General features: G+C 70.5%; 1 protein-coding gene across 1 annotated transcript in view; it reads right to left on the bottom strand.

Annotated features, from left to right (window-relative positions):
- Window positions 1–18,774, bottom strand: part of BAHCC1 (BAH domain and coiled-coil containing 1) — a 48,122-nt gene that overhangs the window by 11,047 nt on the left and 18,301 nt on the right. Inside the window, exons 3-13 of the mRNA XM_070394663.1 lie at window positions 11,689–11,811; window positions 7,922–9,697; window positions 7,683–7,785; window positions 7,224–7,432; window positions 6,899–7,057; window positions 6,477–6,691; window positions 6,038–6,368; window positions 4,363–5,202; window positions 1,210–1,409; window positions 981–1,117; window positions 570–698 (exon numbers count right to left, since the gene is read on the bottom strand). Coding sequence (XP_070250764.1) covers window positions 570–698; window positions 981–1,117; window positions 1,210–1,409; window positions 4,363–5,202; window positions 6,038–6,368; window positions 6,477–6,691; window positions 6,899–7,057; window positions 7,224–7,432; window positions 7,683–7,785; window positions 7,922–9,697; window positions 11,689–11,811 — 4,222 coding nt within the window. The remainder of the gene's footprint in view (window positions 1–569; window positions 699–980; window positions 1,118–1,209; window positions 1,410–4,362; window positions 5,203–6,037; window positions 6,369–6,476; window positions 6,692–6,898; window positions 7,058–7,223; window positions 7,433–7,682; window positions 7,786–7,921; window positions 9,698–11,688; window positions 11,812–18,774) is intronic.

Below are 18,774 nucleotides of genomic sequence, written 5' to 3'. Positions count from 1 at the left end.
AGGAACCATTTAGTGCCGATTTAACTATTATTACCAAATCATCAGGATTGATGCCGTGCGCGCACGCGTGCGCCATTCGCGTCTGGAGGAGCTGGAGGATTTATGCAAATGGGCCTGCCGGGAGCGGCAATTTGTAGCCGAGAAGGACAATTATGCCGGCCGGGAGTGCGCGTCGGGCGGGTAATGGATAATAACATCGCGGCGGCCGTGAGCAGCGCGGCAGCGTGACCAACGGCTTTATAAGCCGATAAAGAGGCTTTCACACAAGGCCGCCTCGCGCTGGGGGGCACGGGGCCGGGGCGCGGGGCTGCCGTGGTGGCGCCCCAGGCCCACGTGGCTCCTGCAGGGGAGAAGCCCAGGTGGGCCGAGGCCTGACAGAAGGCAGAGGGAAGGGACTCTGTGCTGGGCTCTGTCCGCTGGACATGCCTGTGGCCCTGCCCGTGGCCCTGAGTTCTGGGAGGGAAGTGCTGGGTGCAGGAGCTATAGAGGGGTGCAGGAGACTCAGCCCAGACTCGGCCGTGTGCCCAGCAGCCCAGGTGCCCACAGTGCCCCACGCACCCAGGACTCACTTGGCTTTCTTGGCGTCGCCCCTGGGGAGCTGGCCCCCAGGACGCAGGGCGGGCAGCAGGCTGGAGTATTTCCGCTTCCTCGGCCGGCCGGGCCCTCGCCTCGCTGGGCTCCGTGAGCTCTCGTCTCTCCTGGCGGCCACAGGAGGGTGGTCAGAGGCGCACACCATGCTGGTGCCCTGACAGGGTCCCGGGAGGTGGCAGGCCCTCCTAAGACGCGGCCTCGGAGCCTGGTCCTCACACAGAGGGCAAGGCCGGGTCAGGGTCCCCACTGCCCCCACCGCCCAGGGTCTTACACACCTGGACCCCCAGGCCCCAGCTCCTCCCAGCGCAGCCTGCACACCTGGCCGACCGTCCACGAGGCAGTGGCCCTGGACTGCGCCGCACCCCCCCCCCCCAGCCCCCGGGCCGTACTCGTGGTCGCGCCGGCGCTGCAGGCGGGCCAGCTCCCGCTGCTTCTCCTTGTACCGCCTCTGCAGCTCCGCCAGCTGCACGCGCAGCTCCACCTCCTGCGTGTCCAGCCGGTCGATGGCGGCCTTCAGGGGGCACACCTGTTGGGCAGGGGCACAGGGGCCGTGAGCCGCCAGGACCCCAGGTGGGACAGGTGGGCAGCCAGGACGGGTGCTCAGGGCCCCCCACTCACAGGCTTGGTCTTAGGGGTCCAGGTGTCCTTGCGCTGCAGGATCTGCATCCGGGGGGTGAGCGTGGGGACGCCGCGGGGGTCGGTGGCAGGAGGCGGGGCTGAGGGGCGAGGGCTGCCTCGGCCGGCGGCCTCCAGCAGGGACCAGGCGGAGGCCAGCGTGGCCAGGCGCTGCAGGTTGAAGGTCAGCACGGCCTCCTCCTCTGTGGAGTAGAGACGGGGAGTGTGCGTGTGGGCAGCGGGCACACACCACCCCTCAGAACAGCCTGCTTCTCAGCACGGCCCAGAACCCCAAGGCTGCCGGCTCCCCGAGATGTGAGGACCAAGGATGAGGGGGGTCAGGCATACCCCCTGTTTAGGAAGGACCGGGGCCTGTCACACTCTGAACACACTGCCCATGTGTTTGCGCCACCCCCAGAATTTTGAAAACCTGGGCGCCACAGCCCTTGGGGGGGGTCAGGTGGAGGGGTGGCCCAGTACAGGGTCAGAGCCCAGCCAGCGTCTCTCAGGGGCTGGCAGCCGAGATGGGGGTCCGCACGCATGGGCAGGCCGAGCGAGGAGGAGCCACGGCCGGAAGGGGCCCTGAGGGTTACACAGGGGTCAGCAGGCAGCTGTGACTTCCAGAACATACGCCAGCTGCGCCCTCCGAAAGCCAGGGAACAGGACACCCAGCAGCAACGAGCACCCCTAGCACCCCAACTGTGCTGTGAATGCCCCCGCGGAGGACTGGGCTCCTCGGAGCGTCGGCTGGTTCCAGGGGCAGGGGTGGTGTGTGTGTGTGTGTGGGGGGGCAGGAACACAGGAAGTGCCGAGCACTAGGGCACATATGGGCTAGCCCCCCCGCCCCCCAGATCTGACACTTTGACCATGAAACTGAGCAGGTCAGACACGGTCACGGGTTCAGAACACGGATCCCGCGTCGCACGGACATGAGTGCGTGACCGAGGTGCGCCGAGGAGCGGCCAGCAAAAACCTTCGGGGACGCGGCCTGGCCACCGAGCTGGTGCCACGGGCGACCCACTCAGCTACGGAGCAAACCAGACCTCAAGCCCCCGGACGCCAGTCTGGGCCCAGGCGCAGGGAGGGGGCGGGGGGGCGCCCCCTGCAGCCGGGGCAGGGCTCTGCAAGCCGCATTTTGGCTAGAAGTTCCGCAGGGTCTCCCCTTCTCTTGGGGCCACTGTCTCCCTAGGAAGCCCCTCTGCCCTCCCCTTGCTCAGTCGTCCCTGAGCACCCCCCTGCCTCAGGTGAAGCCTGCAGACACCCCGCCGTTCCCTGGGTGAACCTGGGGTCCTTTGGGTTCCAAACAACACCCTGCAAGGCTCTGTAACCTGTGGAGGGGGGGCAGACAAGGACAGCTGCACCCCAAGCCTGGGGGATCCCCAACCAGGAGAGGCACAGGCTGGGCTGCGGGGGCTCCACAGATAGGAGGAAAGTGAAGGCAGCAGCGGCTGGTGGGGCAGGGGGAGGTCGGGGTTCAGCTGGCAGGGGGGGCAGGTATGCCGGCAAGTCGAAGGGGCACGGAGCGCCCTGGCCTGAAGCTGGTGCGGGCAAGCTAAGGTCCTGCTGGTGGGGGTGGGGCAGCGAGGGTGGGGGGGCCCCCTCACCTTCCCAGACCTGGTGACTCCTCACCCCATGTCCCAGGGCCCCCCCTGGCTTTTCCCCATTGCTCTGGCCGGTCTCGGGGGTTTCGGGGGGTCCCCTATGGAGTCTTCATGCCTCCGTCTCCGCTCCTCGTCCCCCCCCCCCCCACGTTTCTCCAGCTTTCCCTCTGTGAGCCCTGCTGCTCCCGCGAGAATGCAGCTCAGCTCCTGAGGAATTCCAGGCAGAGCGGTCGCTGCACTTACGGGGAACAGCGGGCAGCCAGGTGTGCAGGCAGCGCTGCACTGGGACGGGGCGGGTGGGGGCCTGGGGGTCCGGGGAGGGGGAGAGGGAGGGGGTGGGCCTGGGGGTCCAGGAGGAGAGGGTGGGGTGGATGCCCAGTGGTGGCAGTTCACTCGGTCCAAACACTCTGGTGGCTGCTCGGCCTGCCCTGGGCCAGCAGCTGCCCGGCCCCCCCAGGACGCGTGTCTGCACGTGGGCGCTCATTCAGGGAGTGGGCGCGGGTCCAGCAGGCGCTCACGCACAGACCACGGGCCACACATGGCGCCCGGCATCCGCTCACTTGCCCTCAGCCTCACTCGGGGGGTCCGGCAGGCGGCTGTGGCCAGGCCAGGCACCTGCCTCTCCTCTAGCTCCAAGCCCTGCCCGCACCAGGCCCTCCTGGGGTCCCTCTGGCATGGGCTCCCTGGTGTACTCCCCTCCGTGCGGCGGTGAGTCCCGGGCAAGGGACATGGCGTGACCCAGCGGCCCTCGGGGATACTACTGTACGGGAACGTTCGCTGTATCACCCCGCAGCGCTGGGGGGGGGTCCTTACACGGCAGGACAGGCCGCGAGCCGAGGCCTGGGTGGGCTCTTTCTATGAATATCAACGCAGTGCACCCGCGGGGGCTCCCTCAGGGGATGAGCGGGCTTTCCCTGGCAAGGCACCCGGCAGCTGGGGGCCATCTGGGATCCCCTCGCACTAAGCAGAGACCTGGCCCTCAGGCTCCACACACCCCTGCAGGGCGGCCCCAGGCCCCGCCTGCACCCGGGGTCCTGGGAGCCCAGGAGCACCTCGTCCTGCAGGCAGCTCTGGGCCGGGAGCACGGCTCCCCCCAGTCCGGGAGGCCTAGGACCCTCTGCTCGGTCTCGGGCCACCTCCCTGGGCCTGGAGGCCAGGGCACACGGCCTAAGCTCAGCCCGTGCAGCCCAGGGAGCGGCTGCAGAGCCCACGGTGGGGAAAGGCCGGGGGCGCCTGCGGGAGACACGGCTCTCCCCGCCCCTGGCTGTGGGGCCCCAGTGCGGCCACTTCAGCCCTGCACCCCCTCCCTCCCAGCAACAGGTGCTGCCCAGAGGCCCTTCCTCGGACGCCAGTCCCAGCGCCGTGGCCCTGCTCCCGTGGCCCGGTCGGCAGCTAGGCTGGGGGTGACACAGGGTGGGCACCTGCCTCTGGTTTCCAGCGGGCAGGGGGCAGCTGTGGGCCACACTGTGGGGCCTCCTGTCTGGCCCGCCGACTTGAGCCCAGGCCTGAAGGTTGGCTCCGGGGCCCCGAGGGACGGGCGGCGGGCGGTGCTCACCTGGCAGGGCTGGCTCGCTCTGCGGAGGCTGGAGGTCCAGGTCGGCCAGCTCGCCGAGCAGGGCGAGGCCGGGGATCCCTGAGCTGGGGGGCAGGGGGGCGGGGCGGGGGGGCGCGGGGGCCACGGGGGGCTGAGGGCCCAGCGGGCCGATGCCAGGCAAGTCCCCGAGGTCGATGGTGGCTGCCACCAGGGCGTCCAGGCCCAGCAGCACCCGGGGTCGGTGGCTGTGGCCGGGGGTCGCCCCCCAGTCCTCCTCTTCCTCTCCTTCCTCCAGTTTGTCCTCCTCAAACAGGGCCTCCTCCTCTGGGCCTGCCTCCCCGGGCGCCTGCCATGCGTCCCGCTCGTCCTGGTCCAGGGCTCGGGGGCTCCCCGCCTGTTGCTCTGGAGCCGGGGGGCCAGCCCCCCGCGAGGGCCCTTGCGCCCTCTCCTCGCTCCCCTCCCCTGTGGTCCTCTCCCCTTGGGCCCCTCCCTGAGTAGAATTAGCCCGGCCAGTGGCTTCGGGGCCCCCTCCCTGGAGGAGGGCCACATGTTGCAGTTCCTGCAGCCCCTCCAGCGGGCTGGGGTCCACTGCCTTCCCCAGGGGGCCCCGCTCGGCAGGGTGGGGGATGGCAGCCAGGTCCTGGGGGTCCTCCCTGGCCCCCAAGGGCAGCCCAGGCTCCTCCGGGCTCTGGGGGCTTCGGCAGGACGGCTCCCCGGGCGCAGGCATCCTCACGGGCTCCGGCGGGGCCCGGGGGGCAGGGCTTTGCATAGTTTTGGGGTCTGAGAGGTCCGATGAGTGCACGCGGGGGGGCAGGGAGAAGCCCGAGCCGGCTGCAGGGCACGTGTGTCCAGGAGGCAGGTCTGCAAAAGAGGGGTGTCTTCAGGGGGGCCGCTGGGGCCAGGGGGTTCAGACCCCACCTGGGAGGGAGGGAGTTCCCAGCCAGCCCTCTGCCTGCACAATAGGTGAGGCAGAAAGGAGGACATATTATGTGGGGGGTCAGCAGGGGGGACCCGGGTGCGGGAGGGGAGCCCGGGGGGCCATCTCCGCCCGGTGCGTTGTGGCTAACAGAGAAAGGGGGGCAGCTCGGAACAGGATGCTCGCATCAGGGCTTCCCCTGAACCAGAACGCGCGGCGGCCTGTCAGAGGCCTCACGCCCCATTAACTGCAAAAAAAAAGGGAAAAAAGCCTAAAAAAACCGACAACCTCTGTTGGCTCCGTCTCCTTATTGTGGAATGGGGACGCTTTTATGTTCGCCACACGAGTTTCCAGTGTAAACTCGCAGCCAATTCAGAGAGAATGAAATAGCCGTGGGGCGCTGGCAGGCGGCGGGCGGGCGGCGAGGCCGCGGCTGGGCCAGAACGCTCCTCACAGGCCAAGCGCTGGCTGTGGTGGCCTGACGGCGGGCGAGCGTGGGCTCCTGGCCGGTCCGAGGCTGGGACAGGTCTGGGGCGCTGGGGCTGGCCGGCCCCATCTGCCTGGGGCTTTCTGGAGATGGCAGGGACCCTTCCCTGGGCCCCCCAGGATGATTGTGGGAAGGGAAGGAGAGAGCAAGCAGGGGACAGGCAGCATGGGCCAGGCCCTGCCAGGGGGGCTGGGGAGGTGAGGGCACTCCTGCGGTTGCCACTCCAGGCAGCAGCCCTCATCTCTGCCCACCCAGGGGGGGCGGAGGCCCCGGAGCGGGTGGGGGGGTCTCACCTGGCTCCGACGTGCTGAGGTTGGCTCCTGCCCGCCGGCCCTCCCCGCTCCTGTCCTCCATGCCGGGCAGCCGGGAGCCCGGCCTGGGGCTGCCGCCAGGGCAGGCGGATAAAGTGCAGGGGGCGCCCGGGTGTGGCAGCGGCGTGGGGCAGCCGGCGGGGGGCTTCGAGGGGGGAGAGTGGCAGCAGGGTGGCAGCTTGGCGGGGCCTGCGGTGGCGGGCGAGGGCACGCCCTTGGCCGTGGGGGTTAAGGCAACTGGCTTGTGGGTGGACTTCGGGGCCTTCTCCTGGGCCGGCTCCTCCAGCTCCAGGGGGTGGTCCTCAGGCTTCCGCTGTGGGGAGGGGAGAGCTCAGCCCGCGAGGCCCCGGCTCAGGGCGTGAGGGCTGGGGGGCCGTGGGGGCTCCCGGGCCAGGCCCAGGACGGTGGCCTCGGGTGGTACCTGGAACTGGGCGGCCCGGGGCGGGGGCTGGGGCGGCTGGGGCTGTTGGTGCTGAGTTGGGTGCTGAGGCGGGTGCTGCAGGGCGTAGAGCTCCTGCTGCCGCAGGAACTGGGACCGCGAATACATGGGGAGCTGGCCATGGTGCTGCATGTGGGAGGCAGGGGCCCGGCCCCCGTACATGGGGGGCCACAGCGAGGCCTGGTCCATGACGTCAGCTGTGGGCAGCGCGGGGGGCAGCTGTCAGCCGCAGGGATGGGCGCTGGGCTGCGTCCCCTGCCTCCCGAGTGGCCTTTCCACCCCTCGCCCCCAGCCCACCCACCGCCTCCCCACCTCCACCTCGCCAACCCCGCGGGGGCTGTTCCCTTCCTCAGACCTGCTCCCCACACCCCACATGCCAGCGGCCTGGCCCAGGATGCCCTTACCGAGCGCGTGGGGGGCGCTGTGGGGTGTGGGCTCTGAGGGCAGGAGGACCAGCTGGGCGGGGGTGTCCTGGGGGAGGGGGAAGACCGAGGGCATGGAGCCGGGCACTGAGGCGGGGAAGCCGGGGGGCAGGTTCTGGTGCAGGGCCGGGTGGCCCAGGCCTGGGGAGACAGGGCGCAGCGGTCAGACGGTGCGGGACGGGCAGCTGGGCCGCAGTCTGGCCTAGGCCACGCTGCTCTCAGGCCTCCCACGCCAGAACATGGCCTGAGCCCAGGCCAGCCGTGCCCCCCAAACCCCCGTGCCTCCTGGCTGCCTTCGGACACTGACCGTAGGAATGGCCCCCCATCCACAAGGAGGGGCTGCGGGTGCGGGGCAGCCACGGGGGGTGGGCGGGGTGGGGGTGGGCGGCCGGGTCCCCGCCCAGCTGGCTGCTCTGCAGGGAGGAGCCACCGGCCAGCATGAGGTGAGGGGCCAGGTCCCGGGGGCAGCCGCTGGACGCGTGCATCCGGCCGAACTCCATGAGGTCCTTGTTGTCCCTGCACAGAGGAGGCGGGCGAGGGCTCAGTGCAGCTGCTGGCCACCGGTCCCACACCCACCCCACCCCACCCCACGGCCATCAACGTCAGAGGGAGTGCAGAGGGGGTCTCGGGGAGCCCGCTCAAGGTCGGAGGCCTCCATCCCAGAAGTCGCCATTGGTGGAGGGGGGTTAGCAGAGCTCCCCCCTGTGAGCAGGCACCCCCATAGCCCAGGGCGTGGCTGGGCCAGTGGGGGGGGGGCGGGGCTTACTGCAGCAGCAGCTCTCGGCCGGCCAGCCCCAGGCGGTCCTCGCACAGGCGCCGCTCCTCCTCGGCCTCCAGGTCCAGCGCGTGGGAGCGGGGCCCACCGCCAGCTGCAGGGGCGGAGACGGCAGAAGGGATGAGGGTGGGGGGCCCATCAGGGTGGCATACGGGGTCCCCGCAGCCCTGGGAGGGTGGAGGAGGGAGGTCAGCATGGTGCCCCCACCTCCTCCGCGGGATGGGCCATACCTTTGAAGGTGGGAGCTGCCCGGCCCTGCCGCCCGGGGTTGGCGCCATAGGCTGCCTCCGGCCGGCTCCCCGTGTCCCTCTGCCGGGCCACGGCCACGGCGATGCCCACGGGGGGCTGCCGCACCTCCCCGTCGCCGTGGGGGGCCTCGTGCTCCCGGCTGCGGGCACAGTCGGGCCTCTCTGCCTCGCTGGGGGCCTGGCCCGGGCCCTTGGAGGCCGGGAACTTCACGTCCTGCTGGGCACAGCTGGCCTTGAGGCCGCCCAGGCCCACGAAGGGCGCCTTCTGGCCGGCGACCAGCGCCTGGTTGCTGTACTTGAGCAGGTTCTTCATGGCCGAGACCTCGTCGGGCGGGGCCGGCAGGTCCTGGGGCCGGAGGGCCGCCTGCTGGAGGCCCCCGAAGGGGTCCAGGTAGCCGCCGCCCTTGCGCTCCTCGCCGATGGCCATGGGGGCGCCGTGGCCTGACTGGACGCTCCACGGGGACAGCTGGGGCCCCCCGTAGCCCAGAGATGCCAGCTCCAGGGACTTGCGCTTGGCTTCGGCCCCGCTGCCCCCCAGCTCCATCTCGGGGGCCACCAGGTGCTGCTGATGCCGGACCCGGGCCACCTTCTGGGCCCCGGGAGGGCCCGGGGGGGCCTCCTTGCCGGCGGTCTTGTCTAAAGTGCAGCAGGCCTGGGCGACCTTCCCACCCAGAGGGTCCTGGTGAGCCGGCCGGACGCAGTCCTGGGAGGGGGCGGGCAACTCGAAGTAGCTGCCTTTGTCCAGCGCCCCCGCGGGGAGCCCGGGGAAGGGGGCCTCGGGGCCCGCGCTGCGGAGGTACTCCAGGCCCTTCAGCCGAGGGTTCAGGGTCGCCTCGAAGCCCCCAGGCCGCCGCTCGCCCTTGGCCTCGGCCTTCAGGTGGGCGTAGGAGACCCCGTAGTGCGCGGTGTGCTCGGGCGCCAGGGCCCCATCCAGGTGCCGGTCTTTGCCCTCCCCCACCACCGCACAGGCCTCGGCCGCCGGGAAGGCGCGGCTCTTGTCGGCCGGGTGTCCCACGGAAGGCACGAAGGTGGGCCCGCTGGCCTTCAGGTCCCGGGGGACTTGGTCCTGCAGCGGGCAGAGCCCGTCGGGGCCGGCGTGCAGCTGCAGGCAGGGGAAGGAGCCGGCGGCCGTGCTGAGGGGCGGGGGCGGCCCGGCGGGCAGGCCGGAGGGCACCGTGTAGGCCGCGTGGTGCAGCGCCTGCCTCCGCTCCAGGCACTCGCTGAAGGCCTGCCCCGGCTCCACGGGTCCCGCCGCCTCCTTGGGGCAGCGTCCGGAGGCCACGCCCGGCCGCACCAGCACCCCGCCGGGCACCCCGCCGGGCCCGCCGCCTGCACAGCTGGCCAGCGCGGCCTTGCCCCCCTCGCCATTGAGCACCTTGGTGTTGAGGAGGCAGGAGGCGAGGGGCTGGGGGCGGCCCTCACAGGGGCCCCTGGGCGCCGCGCCCTCCCTGCAGGGGCCGTCGGCCGGCAGGGGCAACACCAGCCTGTGCCGCTCCGTGCCGCCGTCCTCCTCGGCCCCCCGCCCCTTGCCCTCCAGCGCCTTGCCCGCCTTCTCCTTGCCCAGCTCCTTGCCCAGCTCCTTGCCCAGGAGGAAGCGGTCCAACTCCCTGGCGCCCTTCTGCAGGGCCGTGGCCTCGCCCCGGTCGCGGCTGCAGGGCCCGAGGGGGTGGGTGGGGGCGGCCCGGGCCACGGCGGGGAAGTTGTGGTTGGTGGGCAGCAGCGTGGGCTGCGGGGGCAGGTTGCGCAGGTAGAAGTTATCTGCGTGAGAGAGAACCCAGGTCACGGGAAGCCGGGGTGGGGACCCCCCAGCGTGTGCCCCAGGGGCCTCCCCGTGGCCGGCTGGCAGGGACCCAGGCTTCAAATGGCAAAACAGATGGGATAGCGCGTGCATCACCTTAACGGTGTCTCCATGGGCAGCTCAATGGCTTTAAGCACATTCGCTTGTTCATCTTCTGACCCATGAAACACCCCCTACAAGGTTCTGACATGTGTCTGGCCCCCCAGGAGGTGGGCGCTGAGAATGCCCAGCCCGTCCGGCTCCTTGCCCAGGGGACTCGGGGAAGGAGGGTGGGAGAGCAGGTGGGGCCAGCAGGGGAGGTCTGGGGCCACAGGCATCTCCCCTGAGCCCCCATGATGCTGGGGGGCGGGGGTTGTAAACTGGTCCAGTCTTCACGAGCCCTTCAGAACCCTACGCTGAGGAGGCTGCCTCGCCTGATGGCTAATGGGTGGCTGTGCCCACGGCAGGTGGCGCCGTGTGGCCGCTGCCCAGTGCCCTGTGCCAGGTGCCAGCCTTGGAGTGTGAGGCCGAGGTAGGCGGGACCGTGTCCTGTGGCCCGTGAGGGCGAAGGCCCCGGAGGAAGGGAGGCCCAGGGGAGACACTGTTTGGAGACCCTCTTGCCTACCTCCTGAGCACCCCCCGAGGCGCCAGCCCTTTTCATCACGACTGGGGGTGTCTCAGGCTGGGGTGACCATTTTTATTATTCTTTAAAATTTTTACACATATTTTTATGGATTTCAGAGAGGAAGGGAGAAGGAGAGACAGCAACATCCATGATGAGAGAGAATCCTTGATTGGCTGCCTCCCGCACGCCCAACACTGGGGATGGAGCCCACCACCCGGGCCTGTGCCCTGACCGGGAATCGAACCATGACCTCCTGGTTCTTGGGTTGACGCTCAACCACTGAGCCACGCTGGCTGGACAGGGTGGTCGTTTTTAAAGGGAAACAGGAAAATGGTCCCAGTTGGCTGTCCCCATCCTGGCCCACCCTTGGCTTCCAGTGCCCCTGCAGGGCTGGCACCATCCGTTCTGGTGGGTGGTGGGTGTTCTTGGGGCTCCCCGTGCTGGGCCATGGCCTGCTGTCCAGCCTGACCCTCCGCCTGGGCAAAGCCTTCCTGCCCGGGCCTTGCTCTCTACGTGGGGCCCGGCCGGCCCTGGGGACACCCAGTGCCTCACGCTGGGGCCAGGTTCCTGTCTTGGGGACTTTGGCCCAGGCTGGGGTGGCGGACAGGCAGCGCAGACGGCCTGGAGCCCCGAGAGCAAGCAGACCAGGGGGGACCACGGACACATGTGGGACTGGTAACGCTGTCCTCAGTTGTGTAAATTCCTTGTCAATTTCCCGCTAATTAAAACGAGGGCAGCCCCGGCGAGACCTGATTAGCTCAGTTCCCAAAACCACAGCGTCCCTGCAGGCTGCACCCAGCATCGCGGACGGAGGCTGCAGGGCCCACGGCCCAGGGGCCAGGCCGAGCGACCAGCTGCTTCTCGGGGGGGCGGCCCTGACAAACGCTGTGGAAACAGCACAGCCGGCGGGGGTGGGAGTGCGGGGGCCCAGCTGCCGTCCGTGGGCCTGTCGTCTGGGCAGCCAAGTGTCTGCACGTGTCCATCCCCTGGGCGGGGCGGGGAGCGTCCTGGCCCCGCCTGCTGGCAGGGCCTTCTCTGCACCAACCCCGCCCGCCAGCCTGGGCTGGGCTGGGGGTGCAGGGCAAGGCTGGGTGCTGAGGGAGCTGGGCGCCACCCTCAGGGCGAGGGGAGGGGGGAGGCTCAGACTGCTCAGCTGTGTGCCTGCCAGGCCCGCGACCTGCTACTTGGCTGGGTCCTGGGGCCTGGAGTTTAAATCCTCCAGGGGCCTGAGAAGCAGCCCGCCCTCCAGACCCAGGGGGGCGGGTCCACCAGGCTGGCCAGCCCCTCCCCCCAGGAGGCCTGCGCCCCAGTTCCCACGCAGCCCCTGAGCCCCCGCACGGCACTTGCCTTTCTGGGCTCCATAGAAACGGTGTTGTCCATAGAGAACGTTGCTGTTTCCATGGTGATCCAAGTGGCTCATGGGTAGGAAGGTGGATGCCAGGCTCCCCGAAAATCTGGGGTACCCTGGAGCTAGAGAAGCAAGGGGACAGCTGCAGAGGCCCCTCCAGGCCTCGGCCCACGCCTGCCCTGACCCCAGACGCGGTGGGCAGCCCTGAGGGACACCCCGTGGAGCCCCAAGAGCAGCTGCCCGAGGGCAATCAACCATCAATACATCACATTAACTCCGACTCCACCGCGACCCCCTCCGTGCAGCTCCGATGGAATTGCTGACGGGCGGGGAGGGAGGGAAAATGGTGCGGGGCCCCCTTCTCTCAGCAGCACAGAGCCCGGGCGGTGCCGCCAAAGGGCCCTGGGAGGAGGGGACGCCGGCCTGCACCGAGGCCCTCCTGGCCCGGGCCACGCTCCCAGCCAGAGGAGCCTGGCCAGCACGCCTGGCCTACAACTTCCACCCCGCCCTCACCTGGGGCTGGCACAGGGGGCTGCGCCAGGCACCCACCTTGCTGGAGGCGCGAGCACTGGGCTCTCACCTGCCGGGCCGCCTCTGCAAAGGGCGCTGGTCGCCAGCAGGGGTGGCATCACCCCCGGGCGTTACTTCCCAGCCCAGACACGCTCCCTGGCACCTTCGAGTCCAGCCAGCAGGCCCGTCTCTGTCCCTCCGAGGGTCTGCCCGCCCGCTCTGCCCAGCACGGGAAGGCCAGCCGCACCCTGGGACCGGCCCCACTCACTAGCCTTGGGCCTTGGTGGGCTCTGGCCACCTGGACACACGCCCTGAGCCCTGGACCGGACGAGGACAGACAGAACCAATGCCGGCCTGCGTGGCCAGGCTGGGGGAGGGGGTGACTGCCTGCTGGAGCCCAGAGCCACCGGCCACCTGGATCTTGGCCCCCCACTGCTGGCCCCTCCCCACCAGGCCCAGAAGGTGGGGGTGGCCAAGTCGCCCACTGGATTGGGGCAGGCGGGACCTGACTGACTCCAGAGCTCATGCTCTAAGCATTTCTCCGTGGAAAACGGGCCAGAGGTGTTTCTCTTGGGACCTCACGACTGTCCCAGGACCCCATCTGCTGGGGACGCCTCCTGTCCAGCTGCTGGGCCGCCCCTGCTGCGACCAGGGAGCAGGAACCCCGGGACTTCCCCAGGGGCCCGTCCCCAGGGGCCAGGAGAGGGAGGGGCTGGTGCAGGGCCCTCGGCGTCCTGGGTTGGGAGGGCCACGCTTTGAAAAGAGGGAGCCATGAGCCTCACACCTGGGGAGTGGGGGCACCAGCACGCCCCTTGGTGGCCTCAACTAAGTCCTGCCAAGTCCCGAGGCAGAGCTGTCATCCTGCTCAGGAACTTCGGTTCCCAAACGAGGGTTCTGTCAGAACCCCTTCATCCTGTGACAGCTCGTGGCTCACCCTCCACGGAACTCAATCTGAGAAACACTCCCTGCAGGGACAGGCCTCCAGGCCGGCACATCCTCCAGGGCCGGGCATCGCAATGGCCTGAGGCTCCCTGGGCGGGGTGTGTGTGCTGAGACTGTTAGAGGGAGGGTGGGGCCGGTGTGGCTGGACACTCTCTCGATGCCAGGGGCGGCTGGGGCGCGTGGGGGACACCCTGGGGCGCACTGTGAGCAGCAGCCCGAGGCCCCTGGGCAGGGTGGGGCCGTGGGATCGGCTCAGGGGTGAGGATGGAGGGGGAGCCTCAGGGGCAGAGCTCAGAGTTGGAAATGGTCAGGCGCCTACTGGGCCTGCTCCGGGCGGGTCCCCACAGTCCACCTTGACCCCCGCAGGCCCTTCAGCAGTGACCGGCCGCCGTTCAGCCTGAGGCTGTGGTTGGATGTCCCCTGACCCAGAGGGTCCGAGGTGTGGCCGTCCCCACCCGCCACCCCCAAGTGTCCCAGGTCCCACCGGCGCGAGGACACCACCCATGGGGCTCGTGAGGAGCTGCGAGGCCCGTCTGAGGCCCGGGAAGGTTCCGGGTGCCGCCCTGGCCTGTCCCCTCGCAGCCCGTTCCTGCCGGCGTGGGCCCACTGGCCTGGTTAGTGGGCGGAGACACACCTGGAGCAGATGTTTCCTCGATTAAACTCGGCTCCCGGAAGACTTGACAGGAGTGGCCGGGGGGGAGGGGGGGGGCGGGGGGGGCGGGGAGGGGGCGCGAGGCCTTGAGCTGCACCGGGGAGTGGGCAGACGGGCAGCTGCCCCTTTAATTGGCGACTGTTAAATGTTTTACGGGCCCTCGTTTTGGTCAACAGAAGTCTGTAAATTCCTCCTTCCCAGACTCCCTTTCCCAGGCGGGCCCCCCTGTGACCCTGGGGGGGGGGTCCGGCCTCCGCCCACCCGCCCTCCGGGGGAGCCGGGATTCAGCTGGCCAGGGGGGCTCCTTCCTGCTGGCCCTGCCTCTGCTTCCCCTTCTGACCCCGAGCTGTGACGTCCCCCAGGAGTCGGGGGGGGGGCAGCCGAGGGGCCCCCCTCCATCTGCGGCTGCAGGGCCCCACCCCGGGGACCCCAGAGGGGAGTTCCGTGGGGGTGTGGCGGGGGCGGGGCTTGGGGGCGGGCAGAGAGGAGAGAAGCACCCCCCTAGCCCGGCCACAGAAAGGCCCTTTCTTTTTCCAACAAGACGCACTCTGAGTTCAGTAAGAAAATGAGAAACGATTTTTATGAATCGGAGCAGCTGTTCCAAGACCAGAAGCCAGAAGTCAGAGCCGCTAGGTCCTTAAAGGGGCTGCTTCGGAGGAAAATGGGGGGGCACATCTGGGGAGGCTCAGGGGGCAGGGGCCCAGGGCAGGGAGAGGACACAGGGACAGGGTGGCTACAGTTCTGCAGTTCCCCCCACACACACCCGAGACCCCACAAGCTCTAAGAGGGGTCCAGGCCCGAGGGATGGCTCTGAGGCCCCCCCCCTGCCCCCCTGTGCGTTGCCAGGAGACCAGCCCTATCCCCTGCATAACTGACAAGTCTCGGTGAGAACCAGCACCCCGAAGCTCATGGGCTGGACAGACAGTGTTGGCCCCTCCCTGGGGGGTGACACCCACACAGATACCGAGGCTCAAATTGCTAGAAAGTTCTCCCCACTGTCAGCCTCACAGCCCAGTGTCAGGTCCCGAGGGCAGCTCCCACACACGCCTGCTGAGCCCCTGGCCGCGGCCGGGCATCTACTTCCCACGCGGCCGCTGCCCGGCTCCCAGCTCCAGGACGGACCATCCGCCTGCGTAAGACCCGGCTGAGGTCCCAGCTCCTCTGGGCAGCGGGGCCCACTCCAGGGCCAGCAGCAGGGACCCCCCTTTGGTGGAGCCTCTGCAGACCCCCTTCCTCCTGCCCTTCCTCCACCCCCCAGGCCCTGAAGGACCCCGAGGAGACACCTGGCCTGGGGAAGGGCCCCGGGCCCAGCGCCCGACCCTGACCAGGCGTCTCCATGTCACACCCGCACTCGGCGCCAATGGCTGCCAACCGCGGCGCACAGTCTGCTGAGGGCAGTGACGCCCAGACGCGGGCTGGGGCGGGTCCTGAGGCTGCACCCACCGCTCAGGAAGTGTGGGGTCGCTAGGGGTGTCTGCCTGGGCGCAGAGGGGTCTGAAGGGAGCAGCCTGGCCACAGCCCCTCCCACGTCCTCCCTGCTCTTGCCCAAGAGCCCCATGTCAGCCCCACCCCCCCTCACACTCGGTGCTCGGACCCGGGCATCCAGCTGTGCTTCCAAAAGGCGGGGGGCGCCGAGTGAGGCCCCTCCTCTGGCTGGAGTGGGCTGGGAAGCTCGGCCCCTCAGGGGTCCCCGACGGCCTTTCGAAGCTGGGGGTGCGGCTACGACGGCCGGGGTGGGGGTCACACGGGCACACACTGACCCCCGTGCCCAGGTGCAGGGCCCGGCGTGTGCGCCTGGCTGAGAGGCGCAGCTGAGAGCCGGGGGGGTGGTGCCAGGCTCCCGCAGGCGCCTCAGGAACAAGAGCCCCGGGCAGCCTGCCCGCGGTCCGCGGCCCGTGGACGTGCCGGCTCCTGGCACGCGCTCGCGGAGGAGCACAGCCGGGCACAGGGCAGACATGCCACCCCCGTCAGAGGCCAGGGGCAAGCGGGGTGACCCCCCAACCTTCCCCAACATCCCACACAGCAGCCCCGACTGCCGGGGGCCCCGCCGTCCTCCTGGGGGCTCCACGCTGCGGGGGAGCATCCTGGCCGCACACAGGTCCTGGTGCCTCGGGGTTCCCAGGGGCTTGGGGCCGGGAACGACCTGGCAGCCTCTCCCACCCAGGCAGGCCCAGGGCTGCCCCCGCACTGCCCCCCCTCCCCCAGCAAGGCCCCGGCCCACAGTGGACAGGGACAGCGAGGGCAGCGGGGGCTCGGGCAAGGGCTCCAGGGGCCTCCGTGTGGCGTGGGCTGCGGCCTGCATCACGGAGGGTCTGAACGGCTGTTCTGCTGAGCGGGGTTTGCAGATGGGGAAACTGAGGCTCAGAGGTGCCGGGCATCGCCCAGCCTCCGCGCAGGCGCAGTGGACCTGCGGTCCATGCAGCCCCCGGGGGCCTCGTCCAGCCGTCCTGAGCCCCCGCTGCCCACATCGCAAGGCGTTGCTGGGAGAAGTGAGCGAGGAGGGGCCGCCCCAGGGCCAGGGGTGCGATAAAACGGCGGCTGAGTGCACCCGGGCTGGGCCTGGGCCCGGGCCCCTGCCTCTGGGCCGTCTGCAGCTGCAGGGCCCAGGCCCGGTGGCGGGGCTGGCAGAGCGCCCCCTGCTGGGTGCTGGGCCCACAGTGGTCAGGACGGGACCCCAGCAGTGGAGCAGGGCGGGGGCCACCAGCTGGAGGGGAGGCAGGGGCTGGGACCCTGAGGAGGCGGCAGGCACAGCAGGGGCAGGAGGTTGGACGTTGGGGTCAGAGGTCAGGCAGGATGGCCCTCCCTCAGCTGTGGTGAAAGGAGTTGGGGGTCTGTCCCCCCACGCCGCCCCTTCCCCAGGTTTCAGAGCAGCCCGCTGCCCCCACTGGCGGCCGGGCGGGGGGGGCGGGGGGGGGACAGGCAGGCAGGGGTGGGGGTGCGGAGGGGAGGGGACGGGCCGATGGGAAGGAGGCCTGTGGAGATCCAGAGGCCATGCCAGCCACGGAGCACACGGGAAGGGACTGGGCCAGGGCCAGGGCCGCTCAGGGCGGGCCTCCGGGGCCACACAGAAGCGGCAGCCGCTGGGCTGGACGACGTCCATCCCTCACACGGACGGGGCCCTGCACCTGCCTGCTCCCAGCAGCCCCGGGCGGCCCGAGGTCTCAGAGGAGACGGGGGCAGCCGGGGGGACTCGAGGAAGTTTGGGGGCGGGAACAGCAGGGGTCCCCCTGGAGCCCAGCCTGACGGAGAAGTGGCGGAGGGCGGGCGTGGCTCCCACAGAGAGCCGGGCAGGGGAGGCCAGCGCTGGCACGTGTGCCCATGGCCGCCACAGCTCTCCCTCCAGGTGGCACAGGAGACCCCAGTAGCCGGCTGTGCAGCTCAGCGGCTGCCCCCCCAGCGGAGCCCCCAGAGCAGAACCCCTTTCATCAGCCCCGTGGGTGGCCCAGCCAGGCAGCTGGGGGTGCGGGGGAGAGGGAGGGGCCGGGCTCCTGACAACAGGACCAGCTGTGCTGTGCCCCCCGCCCCCAGTCCAACCCACGGGGCAGGCTGGCCGGACACGGGCTCACCCCAACCCCGGCCAGTTCCGCCTCCCCCCCTCCCCGAGCCCCAGAGGGGAGGGAGCCTGGGGGGCAGGCAGCCAGGGACACCCAGGCTCAGCCAGATGTTTGGGGAGGGTCCCCCAGCTCCAGGCCGCGCCCTGCACTCCAGCTGCTCCCCCGCCCCCCTACCCTGCCCAGGAAAGGCAGAGTCCACCCACAAACGGGGGCTGCCTGGAGTGGGGGACACAGGGCCCATCCCCCCCTTGTTGCCCCCTCCTGGCCTCCTGGCCCCAGAGATAAGAACCCCTCAGAGGCCCCGTCCTGGCCAGGCCGTATGGGCACCTGCCCCCCCCCACCCCCGGGGCTGGAGAGAGGAAAGGAGGCTTGAGGGTGAGCCAGACGCAGCCTCCTGGGTAGCCCCCCGCGCCGCTGGCCCCCACTCCCAGCCGTGTCGCATGCCCCTCCCCCAATACACACGGCAGAGACACAGGCCCCGGCAAGCGGGGATCCAGCTGGCACGCAGTCAAACGAGCAGCCAGGCACGCCGCCAGGGCAGCCAGCCAGCACTGCCACTCGCCACCCCGCCTGCCCGCCCGGCCTTCACGCTCCCGCTCCTCGGCAGCGAGGCGGCCGCACCACGTGTCCTGTCAGAGCTGCGGCAGGCGGGCCAGGCGCGGGGCGCAGGGCGGGGACCCCCGTGGGCAGGGGGGCCCGGGCGGGGCAGCTTTACTGAAGGCAGAGACCCGGAGAGGGCAGGGGTGCACTGAGGCAAGGCCGGAAGGTGCGTGCGGTCACATGGGCCCCAGGACGGCACACACACTAGCTGACCTCGGGCACGACCCCCCCCCCCCGCCCCCCCCCCCCCCCCGTCACCTCCAAGCCCCTTTCTGGAGCCTGGGAGGCAGCTCCCTGTCCTGCACCCACCTGAGCCCCCACTCGACTGTGGGCACATAAGCCAGGGGGCACCGGATGACGGACAGATGCCCCCTGGGGCTGGTGGGAGGGGCCTAGTGGGGCCCAGTTCCGGCCCTTTCTGCTCAGGCTGCCCGGCCTTGAAGGAGCTGCGTCTCCAGGACCTGGGACGGGGGTTGGGGGGAGGGGCAGGACAGGGCACCGGCCAGGGGGCACCCCCACACCGCCTCCCCCCCCAGCGCAGCCGTTGCTCAGGGGAAGTGAGGGGCGGAGGCGCTGAGGGCCTCCCACCCCTCCCAGCGCCCCCAGAAGGGCAGGACCTTCTTCCAGGGCAGGTGGTGCTGCCCACAAACCGCCATCCTTGGCCACGAGGTCCCCCGGGGGGACGGAGCTGCTCCCGGGCCCCGGCCCCTGCGGGGAGCACTGCGGCAGGAGGGGAAACCGAGGCAGCCCCGTGGCCTGCACACCTGCGGCGGGGCCAGGGACGGGCAGTGGCCCCCAGACTGCGCAGGCCTCCCTGCCAGCTCCCC

The sequence above is a fragment of the Myotis yumanensis genome, unplaced genomic scaffold, assembly GCF_028538775.1.
Source record: "Myotis yumanensis isolate MYYU_CA2020_CCGP unplaced genomic scaffold, mMyoYum1.0.hap1 SCAF_16, whole genome shotgun sequence".
Classification (NCBI taxonomy): Eukaryota; Metazoa; Chordata; class Mammalia; order Chiroptera; family Vespertilionidae; genus Myotis; species Myotis yumanensis.
Note: the sequence above shows the minus strand (reverse complement) of the source record. Positions and strands in the feature narration are given on the sequence as shown.